This window comes from Callithrix jacchus, chromosome 5, assembly GCF_049354715.1.
Source record: "Callithrix jacchus isolate 240 chromosome 5, calJac240_pri, whole genome shotgun sequence".
Taxonomy (NCBI): Eukaryota; Metazoa; Chordata; class Mammalia; order Primates; family Cebidae; genus Callithrix; species Callithrix jacchus.
Genome location: NC_133506.1, coordinates 10,762,716 through 10,788,264, shown reverse-complemented (window position 1 = coordinate 10,788,264; position 25,549 = coordinate 10,762,716). Strand labels below are relative to the sequence as shown.

The 25,549-nt window shown below is 47.0% G+C and overlaps 1 protein-coding gene and 1 long non-coding RNA gene across 5 annotated transcripts in view; both read left to right on the top strand.

The window, feature by feature from the left end:
- DNAAF9 (dynein axonemal assembly factor 9) overlaps positions 1-22,335 on the top strand; it is a 153,494-nt gene extending 131,159 nt beyond the window's left edge. For all 4 annotated transcript variants that reach the window (XM_078371253.1, XM_035302789.3, XM_035302788.3 and 1 more), the window contains 8 exons: positions 4,594-4,729; positions 8,631-8,717; positions 12,041-12,147; positions 12,515-12,589; positions 15,992-16,197; positions 16,920-16,985; positions 18,080-18,173; positions 18,971-22,335. In XM_078371253.1, the coding sequence (XP_078227379.1) occupies positions 4,594-4,729; positions 8,631-8,717; positions 12,041-12,147; positions 12,515-12,589; positions 15,992-16,197; positions 16,920-16,985; positions 18,080-18,173; positions 18,971-19,083 (884 nt within the window). In that variant the 3' untranslated portion in view covers positions 19,084-22,335. The remainder of the gene's footprint in view (positions 1-4,593; positions 4,730-8,630; positions 8,718-12,040; positions 12,148-12,514; positions 12,590-15,991; positions 16,198-16,919; positions 16,986-18,079; positions 18,174-18,970) is intronic.
- Positions 22,336-22,808: 473 nt separating this feature from the next.
- LOC144582447 (uncharacterized) lies at positions 22,809-25,043 on the top strand. Its single transcript, XR_013535092.1, has 3 exons — positions 22,809-22,941; positions 23,586-23,706; positions 24,952-25,043. It is a non-coding gene; the product is annotated as an uncharacterized LOC144582447 (long non-coding RNA).
- The last annotated feature ends 506 nt before the right edge of the window (positions 25,044-25,549 follow it).

Here is a 25,549-nt window from a genome sequence, read left to right as displayed (position 1 = left end):
GGTATGACTTAGTTTTCCAGTGGTTTTTTTTTTGTTTTTTTGAGAGGGAGTCTTGCTCTGCTGCCCAGGCTGGAGTGCAATGGCACACTCTTGGCTCACCACAACCACCGCCTCCCAGGTTCAAGCAATTCTTCTGCCTCAGCCTCCCAAGTAGCTGGGATTACAGGCGCGTGCCACCATGCCCAGCTAATTTTTTGTGTTTAAGTAGAGACCAGGTTTCATCATGTTAGTCAGGCTGGTCTTTAACCTTGTGATCTGCCTGCCTCAGCCTCCCAAAGTGCTGGGATTACAGACATGAGCCACCGCGCCCAGCTTGTTTTCCAGTGGTTTATGTGGCCAAGACCCAGATGCCACAACCACTGTCTGACAGGCCCCTCAATGTACAGGAAGAAGTCCCATTCTCAGGCTGATGCTCAGCTGACAATGCTGAGGGTAGTAGTGGTGGAGATGATGGATTGTTTCTGATGGATTCTTACTCTCTGTAGGCCCTATGATAAACCTAGGTTTTATTGGTAACCTAGAGTGATGTGTTACAGTTCCCATCTTACAGAGGAAGATATTTGGGCTCAGAAAGAAAGTAGAGCAGTTTGTGTAGTGTCACCCATTAGTAATCAGTGGAGGTCAAAATTCAAACTCAGATTTGCCTGGCTCTAAATGCCTCAGTCTTTACATTATGTTAGCTTTTCCCATAGAGGAAGAAGATAACAATATAAGGCTGGGCGCAGTGGCTCATACCTGTAATACCAGTGCTTTGGGAGGCTGAGGTGGGCGGATTATGTGAGGTGGTGAGTTCAAGACCAGACTGACCAACATGGAGAAACCCCCTCTCAACTAAAAATACAAAATTAGCCAGGCATGGTGGTGCGTGCCTGTCATTCCAGCTACTCGGGAGGCTGAGGCAGGGGAATCACTTGAACCCAGGAGGCTGAGGTTGCAGTGAGCTGAGGTCACACCATTGCACTCCAGCCTGGTTAACACAAGCTAAACTCCGTCTCAAAAATAAAAATAGAATATTATAAGTCCAGGCCAGGTGCAGTGGCTCATGCCTGTAATCCCAGCACTTTGGGAGGCCGAGGCAGGCAGATCACCTGAGGTCAGGAGTTCAAGACCAGTGTGGCCAACATGGTGAAACCATATCTCTACTAAAAATACAAAACTTAGCCAGGTGCAGTGGCATTTGCCTGTAATCCCAGCTACTTGGGAGGCTGAGGCAGAATTGCTTGAACCTGGGAGGCGGAGGTTGCAGTGGGCCGAGATCATGCCACTGCATTCCAGCTTGGGCAACAGAGTGAGACTCTGTCTCAAAAAAAAAAAAAAAAGAGATATAAGTCCTGTGTTTTAAGTGCCACCTGTGTTATTCAAAATAACTCTCTTTTTTTAAGTTCAAAGAAGGGGAGAGAGTAGAGTGGCATGAGGGGATGGTACGATGTTAAAGGTTTGAAGGAAGATGTAAGCTTTACCAAAATTAAAAAGTAGAGGGAGTAAGGTGGGGGCAGGGGAGGTGCAGAACAGTGTAATGTGGAAAAAATTATAGTCAGCACTTTCATATATACTCAGCAGATCTTCCAAAAGAGGTAAGAATCTGATAACTGTAGTTGCCTCCAGGGAAGGGAATTTAGATATCTAGAGAGGAAAGGAATTATTTTCTTTGTGAACCCTTCTGATACAGATTAGATGTTTGTCCCCTCCAAATCTCATGTTGAAACGTAATCCCCAGTGTTAAAGGTGGGGCCTAGTGGGAAGTATTTGGGTCATAGGGGCAGATCCCTCATGAATGGCTTGGTTCTGTCTTTTTGATAGTGAGTGAGTTCTTACTGTCAGTGCACAGGAGATCTGGTTGTTTAAAGAGTGTGGCACCTTCCTCACCCCTTCTTGCTCCTGCCCTCACCATGTGCTGTGCTGGCTCCTAGGACTTCCACTGTGATCTTAAGCTTCCTGAGGCCTTCCCAGAAGCCGATGCCAGCCAATGCCATAACTGCTTTATGGAAAGCCTGCCGAACCTTTAGCCAATTAAGCCTCTTTTCTTTATAAATTACTCAGTTTCAGGTGTTTCTTTACAGCAGCCCCTAAACAGCCTAACAGCCCAACATACTTTCTGTATGTTGTGAGTTTTGCCCTTGATAACTGAATACAGCTAATTTTTTTTTAACTAAACACTGGAGTGGATAGTATCAGTATAGAGTCTTCGTTACTGAATATTCATTATTTAGGATTCTGAAATTACAGGGTCACTTAGGAAAGCAGAAATCTCCATAATATAGAATACTCACATAAGAACTAATTGTTTATAAAACTACCCTCTATTAGTAAAAGGGTTGGATCGCAGCATTGACTCTTTTTAAGTCTAGAATGAATAACATCTGTGAGAATCTATTATACAATAGAATATAAGTGTTGAAAACGTGTGTGAAATTATATTTTACAAAAAATTAGCAGAGGAGAGATACTCTTTACATATTTCAGAATGGGAGATTGATAAAGTGTAAAGCTATTAAATCAAGTTATAAAGGATTAACTATACTCTTTAAAGATATAAAAGTCGCCGGGCGCAGTGACTCACGCCTGTAATCCCAGCACTTTGGGAGGCCGAGGCGAGTGGATCACGAGGTCAAGAGATCAAGACCATCCTGGTCAACATGGTGAAACCCCATCTCTACTAAAGTACAAAAAATTAGCTGGGCATGGTGGCACGTGCCTGTAATCCCAGCTACTCAGGAGGCTGAGGCAGGAGAATTGCCTGAACCCAGGAAGCAGAGGTTGCAGTAAGCCGAGATCACGCCATTGCACTCCAGCCTGGGTAACGAGCAAAACTCCGTCTCAAAAAAAAAAAGATATAAAAGTGACCACTAGAGGAGCTAAAAATCTAATGAGAGTGCGGTGGCTCACACCCATAATCCCAGAACTCTGGGAGACCAAGGTGTGAGGATCACTTGAGCCCAGGAGTTTGAGACCAGCCTGGGCAACAAAGTGAGACCCTGTACCTATGAAAAAATTAGCCGAGCATGGTGGCCTGCACACCTTTAGTCCCATCTACATAGGAGGCTGAGGCAGGAGGATTGCTTGAGCCCTGGAGGTTAAGGGTACAGTGAGCCATGTTCATGCCACTATATTCTAGCCTGGGTGACAGAGCAATACACTATCCCAAAAGAAAAAAACAGAAAATATATATAATATGTAGAGTTATTTTGGTTCCTGATTTTAAAAATGTTAACTATAAGAAAACACTTATAAGACAGAGAAATTTGAACACAGACTAGTTTTTTTTATATTAAGGAATTCATTGTTAATATTTTAGAGTCCTTGTATTATAGAAATACATGCTGAAGTATTTTTGTTTGAAATAATTGGATGTCTGGAATTAACTTCACAATCACAGCAGGGAGAGCTGGGCATGAGCTGAGTTGAGTGTAGATGAAAGACAATTAGCTGAGTGTTGGTAGATCCTGGAGCCAGGGAACAGGAGTTCACTCTACTATTTTTGTAGTTTTGTATATATCTGAAAGTTTTACAGTATTAAGTAAGTAAAAATTATCGAATAACAAAAATGTAAAATGAATGATCTTATGGCAGAGCTGGTATATATGCTATGTTTATAACTGTTAAAATAGGAATGAATATGGAAGGGGTATTATAATTATCTTGGAGTGGTGAAGTGTGGTAACTTTCCTGATTTCCAATTCTCTGTAGTCCTGTGAATTTTACTTCTGTATTTTCACAGAATACGTAAGTAAAGTTGGGAGTGATCATGGCCCACCTGTAACCTCCTCTTACATGGGCCACCCTTTCTTACCATGTTACCATGTAAAATCTGTTAGCATTTATCTTGGAATCTTATGATTCCCTGTGCACAGTGTCTTGGCTGTGCAGTCTTTGAGAATATAATGAATAGCCCCTGACATATGGTGAGTTTTTGATAACGATCTGTGTTCTGAACTGGTGTAGGTAAGTGGCAGCAATACCTGATGATGTTAAATACAGGGGTGTGGAACGGCCCTCTGACTAAGAACTCCAAGTATCAGCCAACCAGAATTAAAATGATGGAGGAGTCTAGGCACAGTGGCTGATGCCTATAAGCCGAGCACTTTGGGAGGCCGAGTTGGGCAGATCACCTGAGGTCAGGAGTTCGAGACCAGACTGGCCAACATGGTGAAACCCCGTCTCTACTAAAAATACAAAAATTAGCCGGACGTGGTGGTGCACACTGTACTCCCAGTTATTCAGAAGGTTGAGGCAGGAGAATTGCTTGAACACGGGACACAGAGGTTGCAGTGATCCAAGATTGCACCACTGCACTCCAGCCTGGGCGACAGAGCCAGAGTGAGACTCCTTCTCAAAAAGAAAAGGTAGAGGAAGTTAGGAGGTTAGGAAGTAAGGCCACTACAGACTTGAAGCTGTTCATTCCAAGAGGTGACAGTGCCGGGACAGGGGAAGAGAATTATAGCTGTCTATGTTGGTGTTGGGGTGTAAGGGTTGTCTACATTTGGAGACTACTGGAAGGCATGATTAGGGAAAGGAGCAAGGGCCCATATTTGTGTGAGCCCTCATCCCTAACCAGGAGTGTGAAGGCTAAACTGTCCTTGGTTTTATTCCCAGGCCTGGTGAGTAACGTGGTATTCACCAGTCATACCACGGAGCAGCGGCATCCCCTCCTTCTTCAGCTGCAGAGCCTCATCAGGGCTGCCAATCCTGCTGCAGCCTTCATTCTTGCAGAAAATGGGATTGTTACCAGGTAATCTATAGATTCACTTTGTAAGACCAGTTGCTTTCTCAGATACAGTACTCGATGTCCCACAGAGTCTTTCTACTGTATCTAAAGCCTGAACATTTATAGAAGTCAGTTTTTGAGCCAGGCACCATGGCATGTACCTATAATCCCAGCTGTTCCTACTAAAAATACAAAATTAGCCGGGTGTGGTGGCGCATGCCTATAATCCCAGCTACTCAGTAGGCTGAGGCAGGAAAATTGCTTGAACCCAGGAGACAGAGGTTGCAGTGAGCCGAGATCGTGCCATTACCCTCCAGCCTGGGCAACAAGTGTGAAACTCAGTCTCAAAAAAAAAAAAAAAAAAGGCAGGCTGAGTGTCATGGCTCACACCTGAAATCCCAGCACTTTGGGAGGCCAAGGTGGGAGGATTACTTTAGCCAAGAGTTAGAGGCTGCAGTGAGATATGATTGTGTTGCTGCACTTCACAGCCTGAGCAACAGAGCAAGACCCCATCTCTTTTTTTGTATTTTTAGTAGAGACGGGGTTTCTCAATGTTGGTCAGGCTGGTGCCTCGGCCTCCCAAAGTGCTGGGATTACAGGCATGAGCCACCACTCCTGGCCAATCCCATCTCTTAAAAAAAAAAAAAAAAAAAAGCAGACTGAGCACAATGGCTCATGCCTGTAATCTCAGCACTTTGGGTGACTGAGATGGGAGGATCACTTGAGTCAGGAGTTTGAGACCAGCCTGGACAATATAGTGAGAACCCATCTCAAAAGAGAAAAAATCTATTGGGGTAAAAAAAAGAAGCCAGTTTTTGAAGTGCTTTGGATGCTCTGTAAAAATCTCTAAGAAGACCACATCCTGTAGTGCTTGAAGGCATTTTTTTGATGCCTTCATCAAACAGTGGATGATGCCTCATCCACTGAAGGATGGTAGCCAAGATTCTCTGAACATCTTTGTATTAAGGTGTTAGAGAAATGGCATAGAGAATGTAGAGAAAGGTCAGGTGTGGTGGCACAACCTGTAATCCCAGCACTCAGGGAGCCCAAAACTCCTTGAAGGAGTTCAAGACCAGCCTGGATAAAATAGTGACACCCTGTCTCTACCAAAAGAGTTTTTTTAAAAATCAGCCAGCATGGTGGTACATGTTTGTAGTCTCAGCTACTCAAGAAGCTTGGACAGGATGATTGCCTGAGCCTAGGAGTTTAGGGTTACAGATAGCCATGATTACACCATTGCACTCCAGCCTGGGTGAAGTAGTGAGACTTTGTCTCTTAAAAAAAAAAAAAAGGTAACATAGAGATATTACCACTTTACTTCATGGACTTAGGTTCAATTTACAACTAAAAATAGAGAATTAGTGATTTTGTATGTGTATACACATATACAAAGAGAAAACACCTGGTTATGTAGCCATTTTATTTGTTCAATTCAGATAAAAGGTTATATACCTTTTTATGTAGTTTTGACTTTTGAACTATGTAAATATTTTATCTATTCAAAAATTAAATCAATGAGGGAAAAAACTAAATTAAATATAAACCAAAAAAAATCTGTATATCAAAGTAATAAAAACCACACAAAAAAAGTAATTCAAGTAACTTTTGAACATAATCCTCTGCTGGACCCTGGTTCTAAACAACATCACTGATTGAAGAGAGGAGATTATATGAATATGAAATAAAGATGAAGAAAAACCCTTCCAATACTTATTTTACTTTATTTTATTTATTTATTTTTTATTTTTATTTTTATTTTTTTTTTTGAGACGGAGTTTCGCTCTTGTTACCCAGGCTGGAGTGCAATGGCGCAATCTCGGCTCACCGCAACCTCCACCCCCTGGGTTCAGGCAATTCTCCTGCCTCAGCCTCCTGAGTAGCTGGGATTACAGGCACGCACCACCGTGCCCAGCTAACTTTTTGTAATTTTTAGTAGAGACGGGGTTTCACCATGTTGACCTGGATGGTCTCGATCTGTTGACCTCGTGATCCACCCGCCTCGGCCTCCCAAAGTGCTGGGATTACAGGCTTGAGCCACCGCGCCCGGCCTTTATTTCATTTTTGAGACAGACTCTTGCTCTGTAATCCAGGCTGGAGTGCAGTGGCAAGACCTCAACTAACTGCAACCTTCACCTCCTAGATTCAATCGATTCTCCTGCCCTTAGCCTCTCAAGTAGCTCGGATTACAGGTGCACACCACCATGCCCAGCTAATTTTTCTACTTTTAGTAGTGATAGGGTTTCACCATGTTGGACAGGCTAGTGTTGAACTCCTGGCCTCAAGTGATCCACCCACCTCAGCCTCCCAAAGATCAAATGTTGATTTGAATTGGAGATTCAATATAAATTCATTATTTTTAAAAATGTATATTTACTAGCACTTTCCTTTGAAAGGGACCAGAATAGTAATACCACAGTCGCAGCAAATACCCTTACCTCTGTATCTTAGTTTCTAAGTACCAGTCCCCACTACAAGGTATCAAGACTCCTTGGATAATTAGGTGACTGCATGCCTAGGTCAAGGAAAGTACAAGGTGAGCCTGGTCCATTTTATGCCAATAAACCAAGGAAGTACACAAAGATTAGTGAAGATGTGTCAGAAGGATACAGGAACTCAGGAAATTCCTGCTAGTCAGGCCCGGCACAGTGGCTCTCACCTGTAATCCCAGCACTTTGGGAGGCCGAGTTGGGCAGATTACCTGAGGTCAGGAGTTCAAGACCAGCCCGGCCAACATGGTGAAATCCCATCTCTATTAAAAAATACAAAAATTAGCCGGGCATGGTGGCAGGTTCCTGTAGTCCCAGCTACTCTGGAGGCCAAGGCAGGAGAATCGCTTGAACCCAGGAGGTGGAGGTTGTAGTGAGCCTAGATTACGCCACTGCACTTCAGCCTGGGGAATACAGTCATCTCAAAAAAATAAAAAAAATAAATATTTAATGGACCCTCTCCCACTAAAAAAGGGGAAATTTGAAAGTGGATGTGTGTTAGTGTTTCTCCAGATTTGTTGTGCATATGCATCTCTAGTGGAGATCTTGTTAAAAATTAGTTTCTAGGCCATGCGTGGTAGCTCAAGCCTGTAATTCAAGCACTTTGGAGGCCAAGGCGGGCAGATCACCTGAGGTCAGGAGTTCAAAACCAGCCTGACCAACATGGTGAAACCCCGTCTTTATAAAATAATAATAATAATTAGTTTCTAGTTCAGTAGGTCTGGGTTGGGGCCTGAGTTCTGCATTTCTTTCTTTTTTTTTTTTAATTTTTTATTGCATTTTAGGTTTTGGGGTACATGTGCAGAACGTGCAAGACAGTTGCATAGGTACACACATGGCGGTGTGTTCTGCATTTCTAACAAGCTCCCAGGTGATTCCTGCGAGCCAGTAAATTCCTTGGATGTGATCATGGTATTGTGGTTCTGTAAGAGAATGTCCTTGTTCTTGGGAGATACATACTGAAGTATTCAGGAGTAAAATATCATAGTGAGTACAACTAGTTTTCAGTTCAGAAAAAAAAAAAAATGCTAGGCCGGGCGCGGTGGCTCACGCCTATAATCCCAGCACTTTGGGAGGCCAAGGTGGGTGGATCACGATGTCAAGAGATCGAGACCATCCTCGTCAACAAGGTGAAACCCCATCTCTACTAAAAATACAAAAATTAGCTGGGCCTGGTGGTGCACGCCTGTAGTCCCAGCTACTCAGGAGGCTGAGGCAGGTGAATTGCTTGAACTCAGGGGATGGAGGTTGTGGTGAGCCGAGATCATGCCATTGCACTCCAGTCTGGGTAACAAGAGCGAAACTTCGTCTCAAAAAAAAAAAAGAAAAAAGAAAAAAAAATGCTTACATGTATTTAGGGGACATGAAGAAGCAGCAAAATGTTCAGGTTAAGAGTGACATTCCTAATTAATCTAGGTATTTTCTGTGTGTTTTCAAAGGAATGAAGACATTGAGCTGATTCTCTCAGAAAATAGTTTTTCAAGTCCTGAGATGCTCCGATCTCGATATTTAATGTATCCTGGATGGCAAGTATCATCATTGAAAAATAGCTAAGATTTCTTTGTAAACCTAATGATTTATTTATTTACAGGAAAAAAAAGGGGGAGAACGTGAAAATACCAGATGTGCTTTGCAAGGGTGACACATGGCAGCTGGCACGGCCCGCCTGTCCCAGCAGCTGCTGGCCTTGCCAGAAGCCTAGTGCTCCACCTCTTGGGCTCCAAACTGGGAGCCTTCCCAGATGTTTCAGTTTAGGGAGTCATCCTGTAGGGAGCAAGCACGGCTGTGCCCTATGTTCCTCCAGCCCCTACTGAGGGCAGAGTGGCTAGCACAGAACCAAGGAGTTATAACTCTCCCAGGTGAGAGTCACTTCTGACAATACTATCAGTCAGTACTCTAGGGTTCCCATCTGCTCATATGACCCAGGGAGTGTTCTCTGTAGGCTGCTGCACAGCCTTTGCACCTTTCCAGAGGAGAAGAGGACAAACGAGAGAATAATATGCAAAGTTACTGTAATCATACTAATAACAACACACTGGAGCATTTACTGTGTGTGCTAGCCATTGTTCTAAGACTCCATTTTCTACATGGTAGTTACTAGCCACATGGCTATTTAAGGAAATGTAAATTAATAAAAATCAAAATTTAGAATTCAGTCTTTCAATCACACAGTCACATTTCAGGTGCTACATAGCTTCCTGTGTTTAGCAGCTACCGTGTCCAACAGTGCAGATCTAGAACATTTCTCTTGCCCCAGAAAGCTCTGTTGAACAGCGCTGTGGTGAGGTCCTTGTTTGTGTTATCTCATTTACACCACACCTGTAAAGTGGATTCCTTTATTTCTCATTTTACAGATAAAGTACCAGAGGCAGCAAAGAGTTAATGACGCGTCCAGTTTACAGCTAGTAAATGAAAGAACTGGATTTCATACCTAGGTTGAAGGGCTCCAGAGCTTTTTCTGTTAGGTATTGTGCTGCACTTATTTCTGCATAGAGTGGACAATTTGTTTCTGCTCTGTTGAAGGTTTAGCGGAAGACAGTTGTTAAAGCTTGGCCAAAATTAATATCTCATGTTTATTTGGATTATCTTTGTTATTCTACTCACTTTCCCAAACACCTCTCTACGTCCTTCACACTACCGCTTACACTGCCAACTTTTTATCCTAGCAAAAAATGATCTACAATGCTGTAAAACCAAAAAAACCCCAGAGGGTCAGTATGTAAAATTGAAGGCTTTCAGGCATATTCTTAGAAGGAACCTCTGATTTGAGTCATATTTAAACAGTGAGTAAGTGGGTCATTCCTTATGCCTGAACAAGGTAATGTTATCTTAGCTAAAAATAAACAAATGGAGATTGTAGGGGGCACCTTCTTTTCAATGGCTATAGCCACTGACCCCCTTGCTGCCTGAAATTCTAGTCCTGAGGTTCCTGTAATCACCACCAGGTGCCTAGAGAAGCCCTGTCCTCCAGTCCATACCGACTCATGCACAAAAATCTAGCTCAGGGCCCAGACACCTGGAGGCAGCCTAATCCAGGAGAGAGTAGGGTATGAGGGTCCATTAGAAGACTGTGAATGTAGGCCGGGCACGGTGGCTCAAGTCTGTAATCCCAGCACTTTGGGAGGCCGAGGCAAGTGGATTACGAGGTCAAAAGATCGAGACCATCCTGGTCAACATGGTGAAACCCCGTCTCTACTAAAAATACAAAAAATTAGCTGGGCATGGTGGCGCATGCCTGTAATCCCAGCTACTCAGGAGGCTGAGGCAGGAGAATTGCCTGAACCCAGGAGGCGGAGGTTTCGGTGAGCTGAGATCATGCCATTGCACTCCAGCCTGGGTAACGAGCGAAAATCCAAAAAAAACCTTTTCCTCATCAGGAAGATTAGTCCTTATAGAGAATCAGAGATGAAGGGACCCCAACGTTCTCTTTCAGGCCCTTCCTCCTAAGTCCATTTCTGGGAATCAGATAATTTCATCTTTAACAAGATGTCAGTCATCAGTCTCCTACTCATCTCTATATATTACTTCCTCCCACTTGGGTCAGGGCCACCACCTCAGAGTCAATGGGCTTTAGTTCCAGGATGTGCTAAACTCTATGCTGTGCACACATTCTCTGCCACTTCCCTCCCACATCCTTCTCTGATCCCATCCACCCTACTCCCACCTTTTCTGGTAGAACAGCTTGTTTCTAGTTTGGGCAGAAACCTTGCTACCTTCCCTTGGCCCCTGCAAATTCCCGTAAGGATTCATATACGACATAAGCCAGAGAAACCCCCAGTCTCCAAATGACTTGTTTGAATGAAGAGAAGACAGGTCAGTCTTGCAAAAATATTATGCCTACCACATTACTTTAAAGAAATTACAAAGAATAAGATAATTTCAACAATTTAAAATTCAAAATTGCAGTACTGTTCTAAAATAAAGGAAATAGGACTGGGTGTGGTGACTCAGACCTGTAATCCAAGCACTTTGGGAGGCCGAGGTGGGTGGATCATCTGAGGTCATCTCTAATAAAAAATCAAAATTAATTGAGCATGGTGGCATGTGTGGTAGCAACTACTCAAGAAGCTGAGGTGGATCACTTGAGCCTAAGATGTCAAGGCTGCAGTGAGATACGATCACACCGCCGCACTTCAGCCTGAGCAACAGAGCAAGACCCTCCCTGTCTCAAAGAAAATAGAGCAGAGATCCCCAGTGCCTTCTGTGACAGGTGTACACATTCATATGTACAACCTGTTAGGCTGCCTACAACAAGATGGCAGGGCATAGTCGGAGCCCTTAAAGAAATGTGAGGGAAGCCAGGCGCAGCAGCTCACGGTTGTTATCCCAGCGCTTTCGGAGGCTGAGGCGGGCAATCACTTGAGGCCAGGGGTTTAAGACCAGCCTGGCCAACAAGGCAAAACCCCATCTCTACCAACAATACAAAAATTAGCTGGGTGTGTTGGCACACATGCCTGCGATCCCAGCTACTCAGGACGCTGAGGCACGAGAATTACTTGAACATAGGACGGGGAGGTTATAGGGAGCCAAGATGATACCACTACACTCCAGCCAGGGCAACAGAGGGAGACCTTGTCTCAGAAAGAAAGAGAGAGAGAGAAGAGAAGAAAGGAAGGAAGGAAAGGGGGTGATATCCTGAGCAAGAGCCCCCCACTATAGCAGGAAGGACCCCCAAACTCAGATGGGGACTGGGAGGCTTTAGAGGTACATAGGGTCTTTGACATCAAGAAACTGCAAATCTAAGGAGGTAATATTATAGGGTAAGTGGTATGTAGTCTATCTCAAAGTAGCATGTAATAATACTCAAAGCCCAAATTATTTGTACTGGTAATTTTTTAAACCTTTTAAGGTATGAAGGTAAATTGAATGCTGGCTCAGTCTATCCACTAATGGTTCAGATCTGCGTATGGTTTGGCCGTCCCTTGGAGAAGACTCGCTTTGTGGCCAAGTGTAAAGGTAAGCCTTGACTGGGATGTCCCAGACCCTGGAAAAAGGGTGCCGCAGAGTTGATTCTGCCTCCTGGTACGATTTCAGTATTCTGTGTGCTGTTTCTCGTCTTACCTTTTGGAACCAAAACTAGACAGAGGGATTTGAGGATTGTGGGTGGCCACACAATTTGATCTCCACTCTAGTGAAAGTGTTTTCTCTCCCCTGGGAACAGTGGCAGAGCCCCTGGGGAGCAATAGGGTGTGAGGGTTAGAACCTTTGAGCCCTAGACCCTGGTGTATGATCCCTCCCCAGTCCCTCAAACTCCCAGCTGTGCTGTGTTGAATTTGGCCTGTGCCTCCACGTGGGTGACAGCCCTGTCCTCTTCCTTCACCAGCAATTCAGTCCTCCATCAAGCCAAGTCCCTTCTCCGGAAACATCTACCACATCCTGGGCAAAGTGAAGTTTTCAGGTAACCAGGGGCTGGGATTTGGGAGCTCTACAGCGTGGAGTGCTTGCATCTCATGATGTGAGTTCAGAGTTTCTGCTGGTGCTCTGCAGACCACTGATGCCACTCAGACTCTCAGGAACCTTCCCCACCCTGGGCCTTCCCACCATCCAGCTTGTCCATCACCACTCTCCCCCGAGGGCCCACTTTCTGTAGGTCCTTCTGTTCCAAGGCAGAGGTTTGCCCTCCTCTCCTGGTTGACTTGCTCAGGGGCTCTTCTCACAGCTTTTTGGCTTTCTTGTTCCAGAGCCTCTCACTCCACACCTCTGTAGCCAGTCATGGCCTCCTCTAGACCTAAAACCAGTAGCTGCCCCAATGCTGAGCTCTTCAGCTCCAGATCCATTTCTGACCAAAGTCTTTGAGCTTCCATTTGCCTTCTCCTCTCTTCTACCCAGTAGGCCTGAGGATCATTCTTAGACCTCTAGATCCCTTGTATCCAATAATCTTTTCCCAGGGTGGGCATCAGGGAAGGCCTCTAAACAAGTAGGAGTAAGTCAACTCAATGTTGATGAAGGGGACAGTATTCCAGGGGAAAGAAACAACATTTGCTATAATACAGAGTCAGAAAAGGCACATTTCAGGAACCAAAAAGCATTTACTGTGGCTGGAGCCTGGGAATAGGGAGAGAGGGAGTGTGTCTGTTAGGGTGTCTTCAGCCGTTATCACAGAGAAGCCCCACTCAGCTAGCAGGTGTTGGCTATATATCAAGCAGCAGAGCAAGGCCACTGAGGACCCAGGTAATGTGTGTCTTCGTGTCCTCCCATTCTTGGTGTTTCAGCTTGTCTTTCAGGTTCCTGCCCCTTATGGTTGCCAAGTGGTGCTATAGGTCTGGGTGTCAAAGCCAGACACAGCATCCAGCCAGTGAGGAGAGGCTGGCTCTTCCTGTGGGTGTGTCTGTCAGTACAGCACCTCCCCCCAATTTCACAGCCAACTTCTCTCGTTGGATTGAGTTGCCATGCCTTCCTGGACCCATCCATCACCCATGTGGGAATTGATATTGGAAGAAGAGGGAGATGATGTGGGGGATAAGCAGCTATCGGTGTCTGCTGTAGGGAAGCACTGAGGGCTTCAAACATAGAACCATCACAATTCAGATGGGAGAATTACACAGGTCCTTAGCTCATAGCTTTTGGTTAATTTATGTGATCAAATCAGAAACTTGGGCCCCATATCTAAGCCCACTGTTCTCAGGCTCCAACAGCCAGCCCCTGCTGCTTCAGAGGTCTCGGTATATTCCTTTTTCCCTCTCATCCATCACCTCCTTTACTTCTTTATTTTTATTTCTTGTTTGCCCAGGCACGGTGGCTCATGCCTGTAATCGCAGCACTTTGGGAGGCTGAGGCGAGAGGATCACTTGAGGTCAGGAGTTTGAGACCAGCCTGGTCAATATAGCAAAACCCCATTTCTACTAAAAATAAAAAAATTAGGCCAGGTGCGGTGGCTCACACCTGTAATTTCAGCACTTTGAGAGTACAAGGCGGGTAGATCATTTGAGGTCAGCAGTTCGAGACAAGCCTGACCAACACATGAAACCCCATCTCTACTAAAAATGCAAAATTAGCTGGGTATGGCCTCGGGCACCTGTAATCCCAGCTATTTGGGAGGGTGAGACAGGAGAATCGCTTGAAGTGGAGAGGTGGAGGTTATAGTGAGCCGAGATCATACCATCCAGCCTGGGCAACAAGAGTGAAACTCCATCTCAAAAAAAAAAATAGCCAGGTATGGTGTTACATACCAGCTACTCAGGAGGCTGAGGTGGGAGAATCACTTGAACCCAGGAGACAGAGGTTGCAGTGAGCCAAGATTGCACCACTGCACTCCAGCCTCAGCAACAGAGTGAAACTCTATCTCAATTAAATAAATAAATATTTCTATTTCTTTTTTTATTTTTACTTTTTGAGACAGTGTCTCACTTTATCACCTAGGCCAGAGTATAGTGGTTTGATCTTGGTTCAGTGCAGCCTTGGCCTCCCAGGCTCAAGTGGTCGTCCTACCTCAGCCTCCCGGGTAGATGGGACTACAGGCGTGAACCACCATGCCTGGCTGATTTTTTTCTTTTTTGTGGAGATGAGGTCTCCCTCTGTTGTCCAGGCTGGTCTCGAACTCCTGGGCTCAAGTGATCCTCCTGCCTCAGCCTCCCAAGATGCTAGAATTTAGGTGTTAGCGACCACGCCCAGCCTCTTGTTTATTTAGATCTGCTATTGGCTCTTTTTTTCTTTCTTTCTTTTTAAAGACAGCGTTTCACCATGTTGGCCAGGCTGGTCTTGAACTCCTGACCTCAGGTGATCCACCCGCCTCGGCCTCCCAGTGTTGAGATTACGGGCGTGAGCCACCATGCCCGGCCCTGACTCTTTTTTTGTTCAAGTTTAAACTCTTCTGGATCCTTTCTCATCCTGCCCTTTGGGGAGCCCTTGCCCACTTCTTGGGTCTCCAGTCACTCCTAGCCCCCATCTCCTTAGCATATAACCTGGTCACACTTTTTCCCATTCTCATCTGTGTGACCTTTATGCAACACTGCTGTACTGTTTTTTGTCTGTTTTGTTTTGTTTTTGAGACAAGGTCTTGCTCTGTTGCCCAGGCTGGAATGCAGTAGTACAGTCCTAGGTCCCTGCAGCCTCAGCCTCCTGAGATCCAAGCGATCTTCCCACTCCAGCCTCTCAAGTAGCTGCGACTACAGGAACACACCATCATACCTAGCTAACTTCTTTGTTGTACAATTGACTGTGCCCTCCTCCCTTGACCTCTAAGGCCTCTGCTGAAAGCCCCACACTTCTACCAAGTGGACTTTCTTTCCTTTTCCTCAACCATCTCTTCCATAGTGGTTATTCCAGCAACCACCAGGGATTATGTGGATGTCTCACACGCAGGGCCTTACAGACTTCAAAATGCCACGAATGCAGCGTCAAAATCTTCCTCTTCTCCCACTCCAAACCTTTTTTTTATCTTGTGTTTCTCTTCTGGGATAATAGTGTCCACCTGACTACCCAGATCAGCCAAACCAGAAACTTACTTTGTTCTTCTCTCTTACTCCGTCCTTTCCTCTCCCTTTTAAAAAACAAAAACAAAACAAAATGGGGTCTCCCTCTGTCACTCAGGCTGGAGTACAGTGGCTCAATCTCCACTCACTGCAGCCTTGAATTCCTGGACTCAGGTGATCCTCCTGCCTCAGCCTCCTGAATAGCGGGGACCACAACATGAGCCACTGTGCCTACCTGCTCCATCCTTTCTAAGTTGCCACCAGTCATGTCAGTTCTCTCTCCTACATTTTCTCATGAATCTGTTCCAACCGTCTGCATTGTTACAGTCTTAGCATAGCTGTATCCTTTAAGGCAGGCCCTTGGGGGCTAATGTGTATTCTCCTTACAGACTCTGAGAGGATCATGGAGGTCTGCCACAACACACTGGCCAACTCCTTGAGCATTATGCCAGTTTTGGAAGGACCCACACCACCACCGGACTCCAAAAGCATATCTCAAGATAGCAGCGGGCAGCAGGAGTGCTACCTTGTGTTCATCGGCTGCTCCCTGAAGGAAGACAGCATCAAGGACTGGCTGCGGCAGACAGCCAAGCAGGTGGTTTCCAGAGTCCAGGCAGACCTGACACAGATGTGACCAGACACCTCAGAGCTGCTGCAGGCCCTGAGAAACCCCGCCACTGCCTCCCTGATGCCTCCTCACTGGGCTGCCCCTCCCAGGCCCAGCCCAACACTTTCAGGGACACTTTGAGAGAGGGAGGAAGCCACTCAGAGCAGACTCCAGGCAGGCATGCTATGTTGTCTGCTCTGTGAGCCAGGTTTCTACAAGCTTTGGGTGCTAAGCCTTGTAGCACAGCCTTAGGGGTTTAGTTCATCCTGGAACTCTGGGAATAGAGTTATCCGGGGCCTGGGTCTTCTGTAGATGCTCATTGGAGACCTGTCTTTATACTGAGGCATGGGCTACCTCACCTAGATAAGCTTTTAAATGGTTCTTGACTGTGGGACCTCAGGCTGCCCCTTTGTCTGCATGTCATTGGTAGGGATTAGGGATAAGCATCTACAAAGAGGCAGGACCATGCCCATTTATGATAACACTGGGCTGTCTTCTGCTGCTTGTTCCCTGCTGGCTCACAGGGCCCTATGACAGGAAAGTGGTTTTCTCAAAGAACATACAGGCAGAATATTATGTCCAGGCCATAGTGCACATGCTTTTCCCGCTGTGCTGGGATCTTAGTCATGTAACAGAGCCCTGAGCCCTCCCCTGCCCATGCACTTCATGAGTTCTGCTGGAACCTGACCCTCCACTCCCCATCTCTGCAGAAGCCTCAGAGAAAAGCCCTGAAGACCAGGGGGATGCTGACACAGCAGGAGATCAGGAGCATCCACGTGAGTGCCTTGCCATGGCTTCTCCTCGGTGGCCCAGGGCTGTCCTCCTCAGCTTCCATAGCTCTGTCTTTTGGATTCCCTGAGTGAGAAGCTGTTTGTAGGACATGCTGGAGATCTTGCTTCTCCCAGGCCACAGAGGGAAGCTGGGTACAGAAGTCTGGCCTTTGCAGCCTCAGTGAGGAGGGTGCAGGAGACCTCTGGTGTGACCTGGGCATGAGACTGAGGAGAGCCAGTACTTGTGGGAGAAGCTGATGACCGGAGGCCCTGCCTTGACACCTTGCTCCAACAATTACAGAAGACCCCTGTTCCAGATGAACCAGCTAGGGCCCAGGCAAAAACTGTCGAGATCCAGAAGGTGCTCATGGGAAGGTTGTGAAACCTGAGGCCAGGATGAGAGGCTGATTGAGAGACCCCCTTGATGAGCCTCCCAGCCTCCAGGTTCTGACCCCCAGCCTCTCCCTCAGTTGCCATGCCCACTGGGGCTTTTTCCTGAGGGATTTGGGGACAAAAAGCTAAAAAGGACATCGAGTTTAGGTCCCCAGACTGGACTATGTCACCAGCCCCAATAATGAGCAGGGGAAGGAGGGGCAGGAAAGTATTCTGGGAATCCAGGAGCCCCAACTTTGGATTTGAGGAGGGCCCCTTCATAACCAACTGCTATAGGCCCAGACAGCCCTGGATGCTCCTGGGAAGACAACATGGGCACAAGGTAGTCCGCATAATTCATGTTCCCCTGAAAGCCAACCATGACATAGGAGTTAAATACAGGTAGTTTATTTTGGAAGTGATTCTAGGAGACACTAAATAGGAAACAGGAGGATGAAAGGGGAAGGGGAAACAGTCAATAGTGTTCACACATCAGTACCACTGCGGCCATGGGAGCTTCATCCCACTAGGACCTCCCAGAGCTCCTCACCTGAGAGGTGGGGAACCACCCTTAGGCATGGCTTGAGGGTTGCTGGGGGAATTTGCTTCCAGGCTTCTCTGAACAGCAGAGTAGTCTGTCTTGCTAGGGGAATAGACTTTTTGTTTTTAATAAATGAGTGAAAGAAAGTAGTTAGATAATTATTACAGGACTCTTTTTTTTCCTACAGGTAAAACGCCACCTGGAACCCCTACCTGCAGGCTACTTTTATAATGGCACCCAATTTGTTAACTTCTTTGGTGACAAAACTGATTTTCACCCACGTATCCTTGGAGCACTATGGTCCCTGTATGGAACCTGGGCAGTGAGGCTGGGAGTGTGTGTTAGCCTGTCTGTAAAGCAGTTGTCTGCCAGAGCCACGCATCTGAGCCCCAGGAGCAGGCTGGGCTCTGCGTGTCCACAGACTGGGACTGGGAATGCACAGGGGCAAACCTCAGGGGCAGACTTTTCATTTCAGTCTTTGATGTTGTTAAAATTAGATTTCTCCTTTATTGAGTGATTGCTAATGTGACTCTGGGGGTTATAGTTTTTTGGTTTTATCTTGTTTTAATAGAGACGTGGTTTCGCCATGTTGCCCAGGCTGGTCTCAAACCCCTGGGCTCAAGTGATCTGTCCTCCTCAGCCTCCCAAAGTGCTAGGATTGCAGGCATGAGCCACTGTGCCCGGCCTCTGGGTTATAGTTTGGATGCAGCTACGGTGATACCCTGAAGTCTGCAGTTGTCAGAGTCACGATTTACAAGTTGAAGACAGCCTGATTACAACAGTTAATCTGTGAAAAGATAGATAGGATAAAATGTAAGACTTGAGGTGCTGCTGTGTGCTAATGAAAGCTGAAGGGCTCAGTTCTAGGACCTCATTAACGGCCTTGTGCCAATAGCCATCACATTCTTTGTAGCTGTGGTGCTGCCAGTGTATACAAAGAGCCCATCAGGTACCCTCTGTATGAGCCAGATGCTCACCTCCTCAGCATTACCCCCTCACCTGCCTACAGGTCCTTCTGGGTTCAGGCAGACTTCCTTGTCCTCCAGGCTCAGCGCTCTCTTCCTTAATGAGATGCCAGTCATGGACCAGTTCATGAATGACTATGTGGAAGAAGCCAACCGGGAAATCGAGAAGTATAACCGGGAGCTGGAGCAGCAGGAGTATCATGACCTCTTTGAGCTGAAGCCCTAGAGGAAGGCTGGGCCCATATGTCCTGCAGAATGTCCACCCTGGAGAAGGACAAATGGGTGTCTTAACCTCAGCTCTCCTGGAGGCTTCTCCCTGAAGGGCTGTCTTTGTTCTCCTTGGCCTGTGTGTGCTGGCTTGAGTGCATGTTGTCTTTATTCCCTGTATAGCGCTGAAGAGCATCACCTGCACCATTGATTTATGGGGTTGGGGGAATACTCAAGGATGAGCAGATGGGGCCTGCCATCTCTGTGTGCAGCTGGCAGTCCAGGAACTCTGGATTTCTGAAAACGGGGTCTCCTTTGGGCTTTTGAGGTTGGGGAGAAGCATTAGAATTGCACAGAGGAGCTGCTGGGACTTAGAAGGAACCCTGGCTGCCTGAACTGTGGCAGTGTCTGGGAGGCGAGGCCACCACAGGCTCAAGCCTCAGATGCTGCTCCATGAGAGCCTTCTTCCCCAATGGAGTGCCTACCTCCCGCTAGGCCCCTTTCCTTGAAGGAGCTGGCCCTACTGGCCGTGGGCCCAGTCCTGGGAGGAGCAGCACAAGCCCTGCCCAAGTCCAGCCCACAGAGCCAGGAGCTTGGGTTGAGATCAATAACGTGTTCACAAATGAGGAGATTTCCTTTCTGAACTAAACTGAAGGAGAGACTTGATGCTTTCCAGAAGTGTGTGGCTCTTGAGTTGACATCAGCTTTCTCCCTTGTGGGTAGTTCTTGAGCTCTCTTGTCACATCATTCAGGTGTCCTAATGTAGGAACAAGAGCAAGTGTGCGGCCCAGGGCCCTTGGCAAGGCTTCATCTCACTGTGGAAGGAGGTGCCCTGCAGCTGGTTAGTCTTAGGCCTGGTGGCTGATGACTTGTGGGGTTAGCCTCCAGCACCCAGCCCTCCCTCAAGCCTTGCCAGGAAAGGCCTGCTTCTCAGCCACAAAAACAGGAAACTCATCCCCCGCTCCCCAGAGCATTGTTGCTGGCCCTGGGCATGTATGGCTCCTGAAGACTGGGAATTTCAAATAATTCCAATACCTAAGTTAGAATTCCTTCCAATGACATTGTTTTCAGCTGGACCATAAAGCAGAGGGGAATTACAAGTGTGTCCCATTCCTGACCTTCATAATTGGAGTGGGGGACAGGGGAGTCACAGCCACTGATATTTAGGTGATGTCTCTTAGGACTTCAGTGCCTCAGCTACCTGAAATGTAAATGTTTCTGAATTTCACATATTTTTTTTGCATGCCTTAGGAAGAAGCACATAGGTAAAACCAGCAGTTTCCAGTAATGTAGGGGGTTTTTGAGAAAGGCCCCTGGAGCAGTGGAGAGACAGGATGGAGCACATGCAGTCTGTGTGCCTGGTCACACAGAGGCCTACATGCAAGTAACAAAGCAATTGTCAAGGGCTTGTCAGTAAAATATACTTATATTAGAAAAAACAATTTGAAGTCAAATGAACAAAACTCCAGATACCATTGAGTAAGAAATCTTGCATCAAGAAGGGCTTCTGAAAAGGCCCATGTGCTCCAATCCCAACTCCAAAAAGCCCCACTGTGGAGCCCAAGTCTGGGAACCCCCAGACTTCTGGCTGGCCAGAGGCTGGGGTCCATCAAGGGCTTGCCTCTGCTTCAGAATCAATAACATAGATCTTAAGTGCAATTGATTAATAAGCAATGAGTTACTGTAGCTTCCTTTAGCTCTACCGAGCTCTTTTTAAAAACTCAAAACTTGAGCAGCCTTAGAAAAGGGGGAGGGGAGGGGTGGGAACCACAGGCCATTTCTCTAAGGGGGCTGCTGTGAAGTTTTAAATGAAAGCTCTAGTTTTAGGAGCTTGAGCCATTTCCTGACTGCGCTGGCCTGGCAGTCTGGCTGCTGCACAAGAGTTTTTAAAGAGGGGTCGGAGCCTGCCCGTGAGAGCAGGTCTTCTCACCATGTGGGGCTGTACTACGTGGTGGTCTTGGTTTCAGTTTATAGAAATGCTCTCTCACCAACCTGCCCCACTGTCCCAACTCCTCTCCTCTTAGAGAAAAAACTGATTACCTCAACTTGAGTATGAAACTGTGATCAAAAAAAGTCAAAATGTTAAGAAGCATCAAAGCCAAAAAGGCAAAACTGGCTGAGGCCTCTGCCGATGCTCCTCAGCCTACTCGGGAACGTGAAGGGGCAGCTGATGAAAGGGCATTCCTGGGGCCACTTGCTCTGCCCCAGTGATAAGCACACCAGTGGTGCACTATGTAAGCTCTTTGAGGACTGAGGCTGGGGGAGGCCTCCTCTCTCCTGGCAAATGCTGGAACCTGCTGGGCCTCTCGGTCCTATGAAGTTCAGTATCCACTTGATTCATCCAGGCAGTGCTCCAGGTCGGAGAGAGCAGCGTCTTCTGCTGTCTCCAGAGAAGGGCCATGACACTGCTTTTGACCATGCAAGTGGATCCAGGGGCCCAGCAGACATGGTGGGTGGGACAGGCAGTCCTCCAGGGGCTTAACATGCTTTTTGCCAACTCTCCTGTTAGCAGCTTCAGTTTATATCACCCAGAGTGTGTGGGATACTGTTGAAGTCGCTGAAGTTATGGGTTATTTTATATGTTTTGACATGGGATTTTTCTGTTTTTGATTGGAAGGAGGAGACAAATTGGAGAAAATGGGATTATTGTCCTAGGGAAGGGCCATTGGCAAGGAGTCGAGCTGGCCCCTCTAAGCCCTGGGGGCTCTGACCTGAGACCTGCACACTGGGCCCCTCAGGTCACAAGAAAAAGTTCCCTCCTAAATTCTGTTAGGATTTTGGAGAATTTTTGCACAGTAATAAGCTCTGGGTTGCTTTTTGGGCTTCTCAAAAGGGAAAAGTTTAATTCAAAGATTGTAAACTATGAAGTATTCCAGCCGTGTTGCTGACCTAGTTGGATAGTTGTACCTCAAAAAGTAGGTGAGAACTGGTTTCCTCATTGTCCCAGGGTGTCAAATACTAATGACATAAGAGCTCACTTACATGCCAAAATTCACTTTTATACTAGTTTTTCAGTGCTTTAATATTTGTAACTTAAATTTTAAAACTCGTATTTACAAACACTACTGTAACTTCAGTGAAACTGAATTGTGTGATTGAAGCTTTTTGCTTATCATAGTATTTATTACACTACTTAATTCAGTAAGTATATAAAAGTAGGCTTCAATTTATTTTTATATTATTTTACATGTTTTTATCTGCAGTTGTGTATGTGAATTTACCTTGGTAATTGAGATGTCATGCTAAGGACCAATAAACTATCACTGAACAAGCAAGGCCTCCAGAGGATGCCTATGCCGTAGACTCAGTCCCTGGTGCTCCTGGGGCTGGGATGAGGGGGGCTGGCCCTCAGCCTCTGCGGGGGATGCTGGGGGCACATTCCCTTCTCCCTGGACGCCAGAGCAGCCCGCGGAGAGTAAAATTCATCTGAAGAAACCACACTGGATTGCGAGGTGGGAACTTGGGATGTCACAGAACTCGGGGATGGGCTCAAGGAAGCCCGCTATGGGAACAGAAGTCTCCCTGGCCCTCGTGCCCTGCCTGGGTCCCTCAGCGTTGCCTTACACCGCGGTGCACGGGTGCGGGTTCTCAGCCCTTAGGAACCACGCGTTTCCACCTAATACCGTGTTTCCGCGCAGTGAAATCTCGACGAGGTGGCTCCTCGGAACTACTGCATACATGGGGACAACCGAGGCCGTACAGTAAGGGCCGGATAAGCGGAGGTTTGCCGGAGCTCGCGGAGCTCTAAGAGGAGCGACCACAAATGCATCAGCTCTTCCCGTGCAGGCTCGGGTTCCGCTCGACAGGCGGTTCCCTCCGCACGTGGCGCGAGCCTCCCAGCAGACCACACCCCAGGCCCCCACCGGCCAGACGCTGGGTGAGAAAAGGGGAAATGCTCCACTGGGCAGATGTGGAACTCCCCCAGGGGGAAGGGTGTAGCCTCCGCAGAGAGCTCCAGGTGACTGGAATGGTGGTCTTAGGTTTGGAAGTGCCTTGAGATAAATTAGTCCTGTGCAAACCAAATGCAAATCTGCACGGGAAGGACCTGGTAGACTTGGGGGAGGGGGCTGGCAGCAATATTACCCCTTCACAACCTCTGCGCAGAGCCTCCGCCCTCCCCATTCTGCAGGCTGGGGTTTGAACTTATGGAGTGCCTGTGCTTGCATTTTTGGCGAAACTTTGAAACCTTTAAGGTTTGGGGATGAACCCGCAGGAATTCCCAGAGCAGTGGGGAGACGGTAAACGGCAAAGGGCTCTTGGGGGGCCAGGAAGAGGTCAGGAAACCTGAGGACGGGGAAGGAAGCCCATCTTCCACCTGGAGCCCTTAGTACGGACAGGGGATTACTGAAACCCTATTGCTGCTCACCAGAGTGGGAGGGAGCCCCAGAGTCAGGGCATCCTGGTGAAGTCGATTGTAAAACGTGATTTAGAGCAGCAAATCTCATGTGGAACTGCTGAAAATCACAGAGCCCACTAGGGAACATGGAGAAACCTCAGTGTTAATCTCTATCCTATACCTAGGGAAAAATTATGCCCAAAGAAGACATGACCATGTGACCCACTTCTAGCCCATGACGGAGATCAGCTTGGTTTCTGTAGGAGTCCAATCCAGGAGTATCAGTTACAAGTCAGCCCGGCCCAGGTAGTTAGATGCCTTCAGACTCTCCCCATCCTTGGTGGCCTCATTCTCCTCCTGCAGCAAGCTTCCTCTACACCACCAGCAGCCCCAGGGTCCCAAAGGCAAGGGTCACATTCTCATCCCTGAACAGTTACAGTGGTCAGGAAGAAGGAAGTTTTCTGATTGGCCTGGCCTTGAGTCTCTGTTTTCTTCCATGGGCCCCCTGATACCAGGCCCATCTGAGAGGTGGGCCCCTAAAGAAGGGCTTGCTCCCCTAAACCGGTATTACACATTTCCCTGCAGTTTCCGAGTTTTTCTGCTAAGTCAGACACCTACTTTCTTTCTTTTTTTTTTTTTTTTGAGACAGTCTCGCTCTGCCACCCAGGCTGGAGTGCAGGATGGAGGTTGGCTCACTGCAACCTCCACCTCCTGGTTTCAAGTGATTCTGCTGCCTCAGCCTCCCAAGTAGCTGGGATTATAGGTGTGTGCCACCATGCCCAGCTTTTTTTTTTTTTTTTTTAGTAGAGGCGGGGTTTCACCATGTTGTCCAGGCTGAACTGATCCCAAGTGATCCACCAGCCTCAGTGTCCCAAAGTGCTGGGATTACAGGCATAAGCCACCACACCCAGCTTTTTTTTTTTTTTTTTTTTTCCAGACAATCTCACTCTATTGCCCAGGCTGGAGTGCAGTGGTGCAGTCACAGCTCACTGCAGCCTCAACCTCCCAGGGCTCGGGCAATCTCCCACCTCAGCCTCCTGGGTGGCTGGGACTATAGGCATGCACTACCTCACCCTGCTAACCTACTTGATTTTTTTTTTGAAACGGAGTCTCACTCTGTGACCCAGGCTGGAGTGGAGTGGAGTGATCATGGCTCACTGCAGCCTCAACCTCCCTGGGCTCAGGTCATCCTCCCTGCTCAGCCTCCCAAATAGCTGGGACAGGTGCACACCACCATTCCAGGCCAAATTTTGCATTTTTTAGAGATAGGATCTCCTATGTTGCCCAGGCAGGTCTCAAACTTGGGCTCAAGCAGTCCTCCTGCCTTGGCCTCCCAAAGTGCTAGATGACAGGCGTGAGCCACTGTGCGTAGCCCATTGTTTCTACTGTTTGGTTTTACAGTGCCTCAGCACAGCCCAGGGATACCAGGAATCCATGGGATCCTGTTTGAGAATCTATTTTTCAGGTTTTTTTTTTGAGACAGTGTCACCGTGTCCCCCAGGCTAGAGTGCAATGGTGCCATCTCTGCTCACTGCAACCTCCGCTTCCCAGGTTCAAACAATTCTGCCTCAGCCTCCCGAGTAGCTGGGACTACAGGACTACCACCACACCAGATAACTTTTTGTATTTTTAGTAGAGATGGGGTTTCATCATGTTGGCCAGGCTGGTCTCAAACTCCTGAACTTGTGATCTGCCTGCCTCGGACTCCAAAAGTGCTGGGATTACAGGTGTGAGCCGCCGTACAGGCCAAGAATCTATTTTTCTAAAACAAAAGAAAGGTTAAAAAAAAGAAAGAAAGAAAGGAAAAAGAAAGGTCCTGGAGATCATAATGTGGGGAATGGGCTGCTGCTCCTCCTGGATGGGGGTGAGAAGTGAACCAACTGGAGAGTTGCTTAGAAGGAACAATTGACAAGACAGTGACTAAGAGGCAGCAGCTAAGGAGATGACCTCGAGGTAAAAGTGGAAAAAGCCCAAGTGGAAAAAAACCCAATGTTTTGAAATGAATCCAAAGACTTTTTTGTTTCATTCTCTAAAAATTTGAAGAAAAATAAATTTGTTTATCCACAAATCATTCCTGTTTTTCCCAGGCCTCTGCATTCCTAAATTGACCAGCTAAACGAGTTTGTTTTTTCAAAATTACACTGGGTTC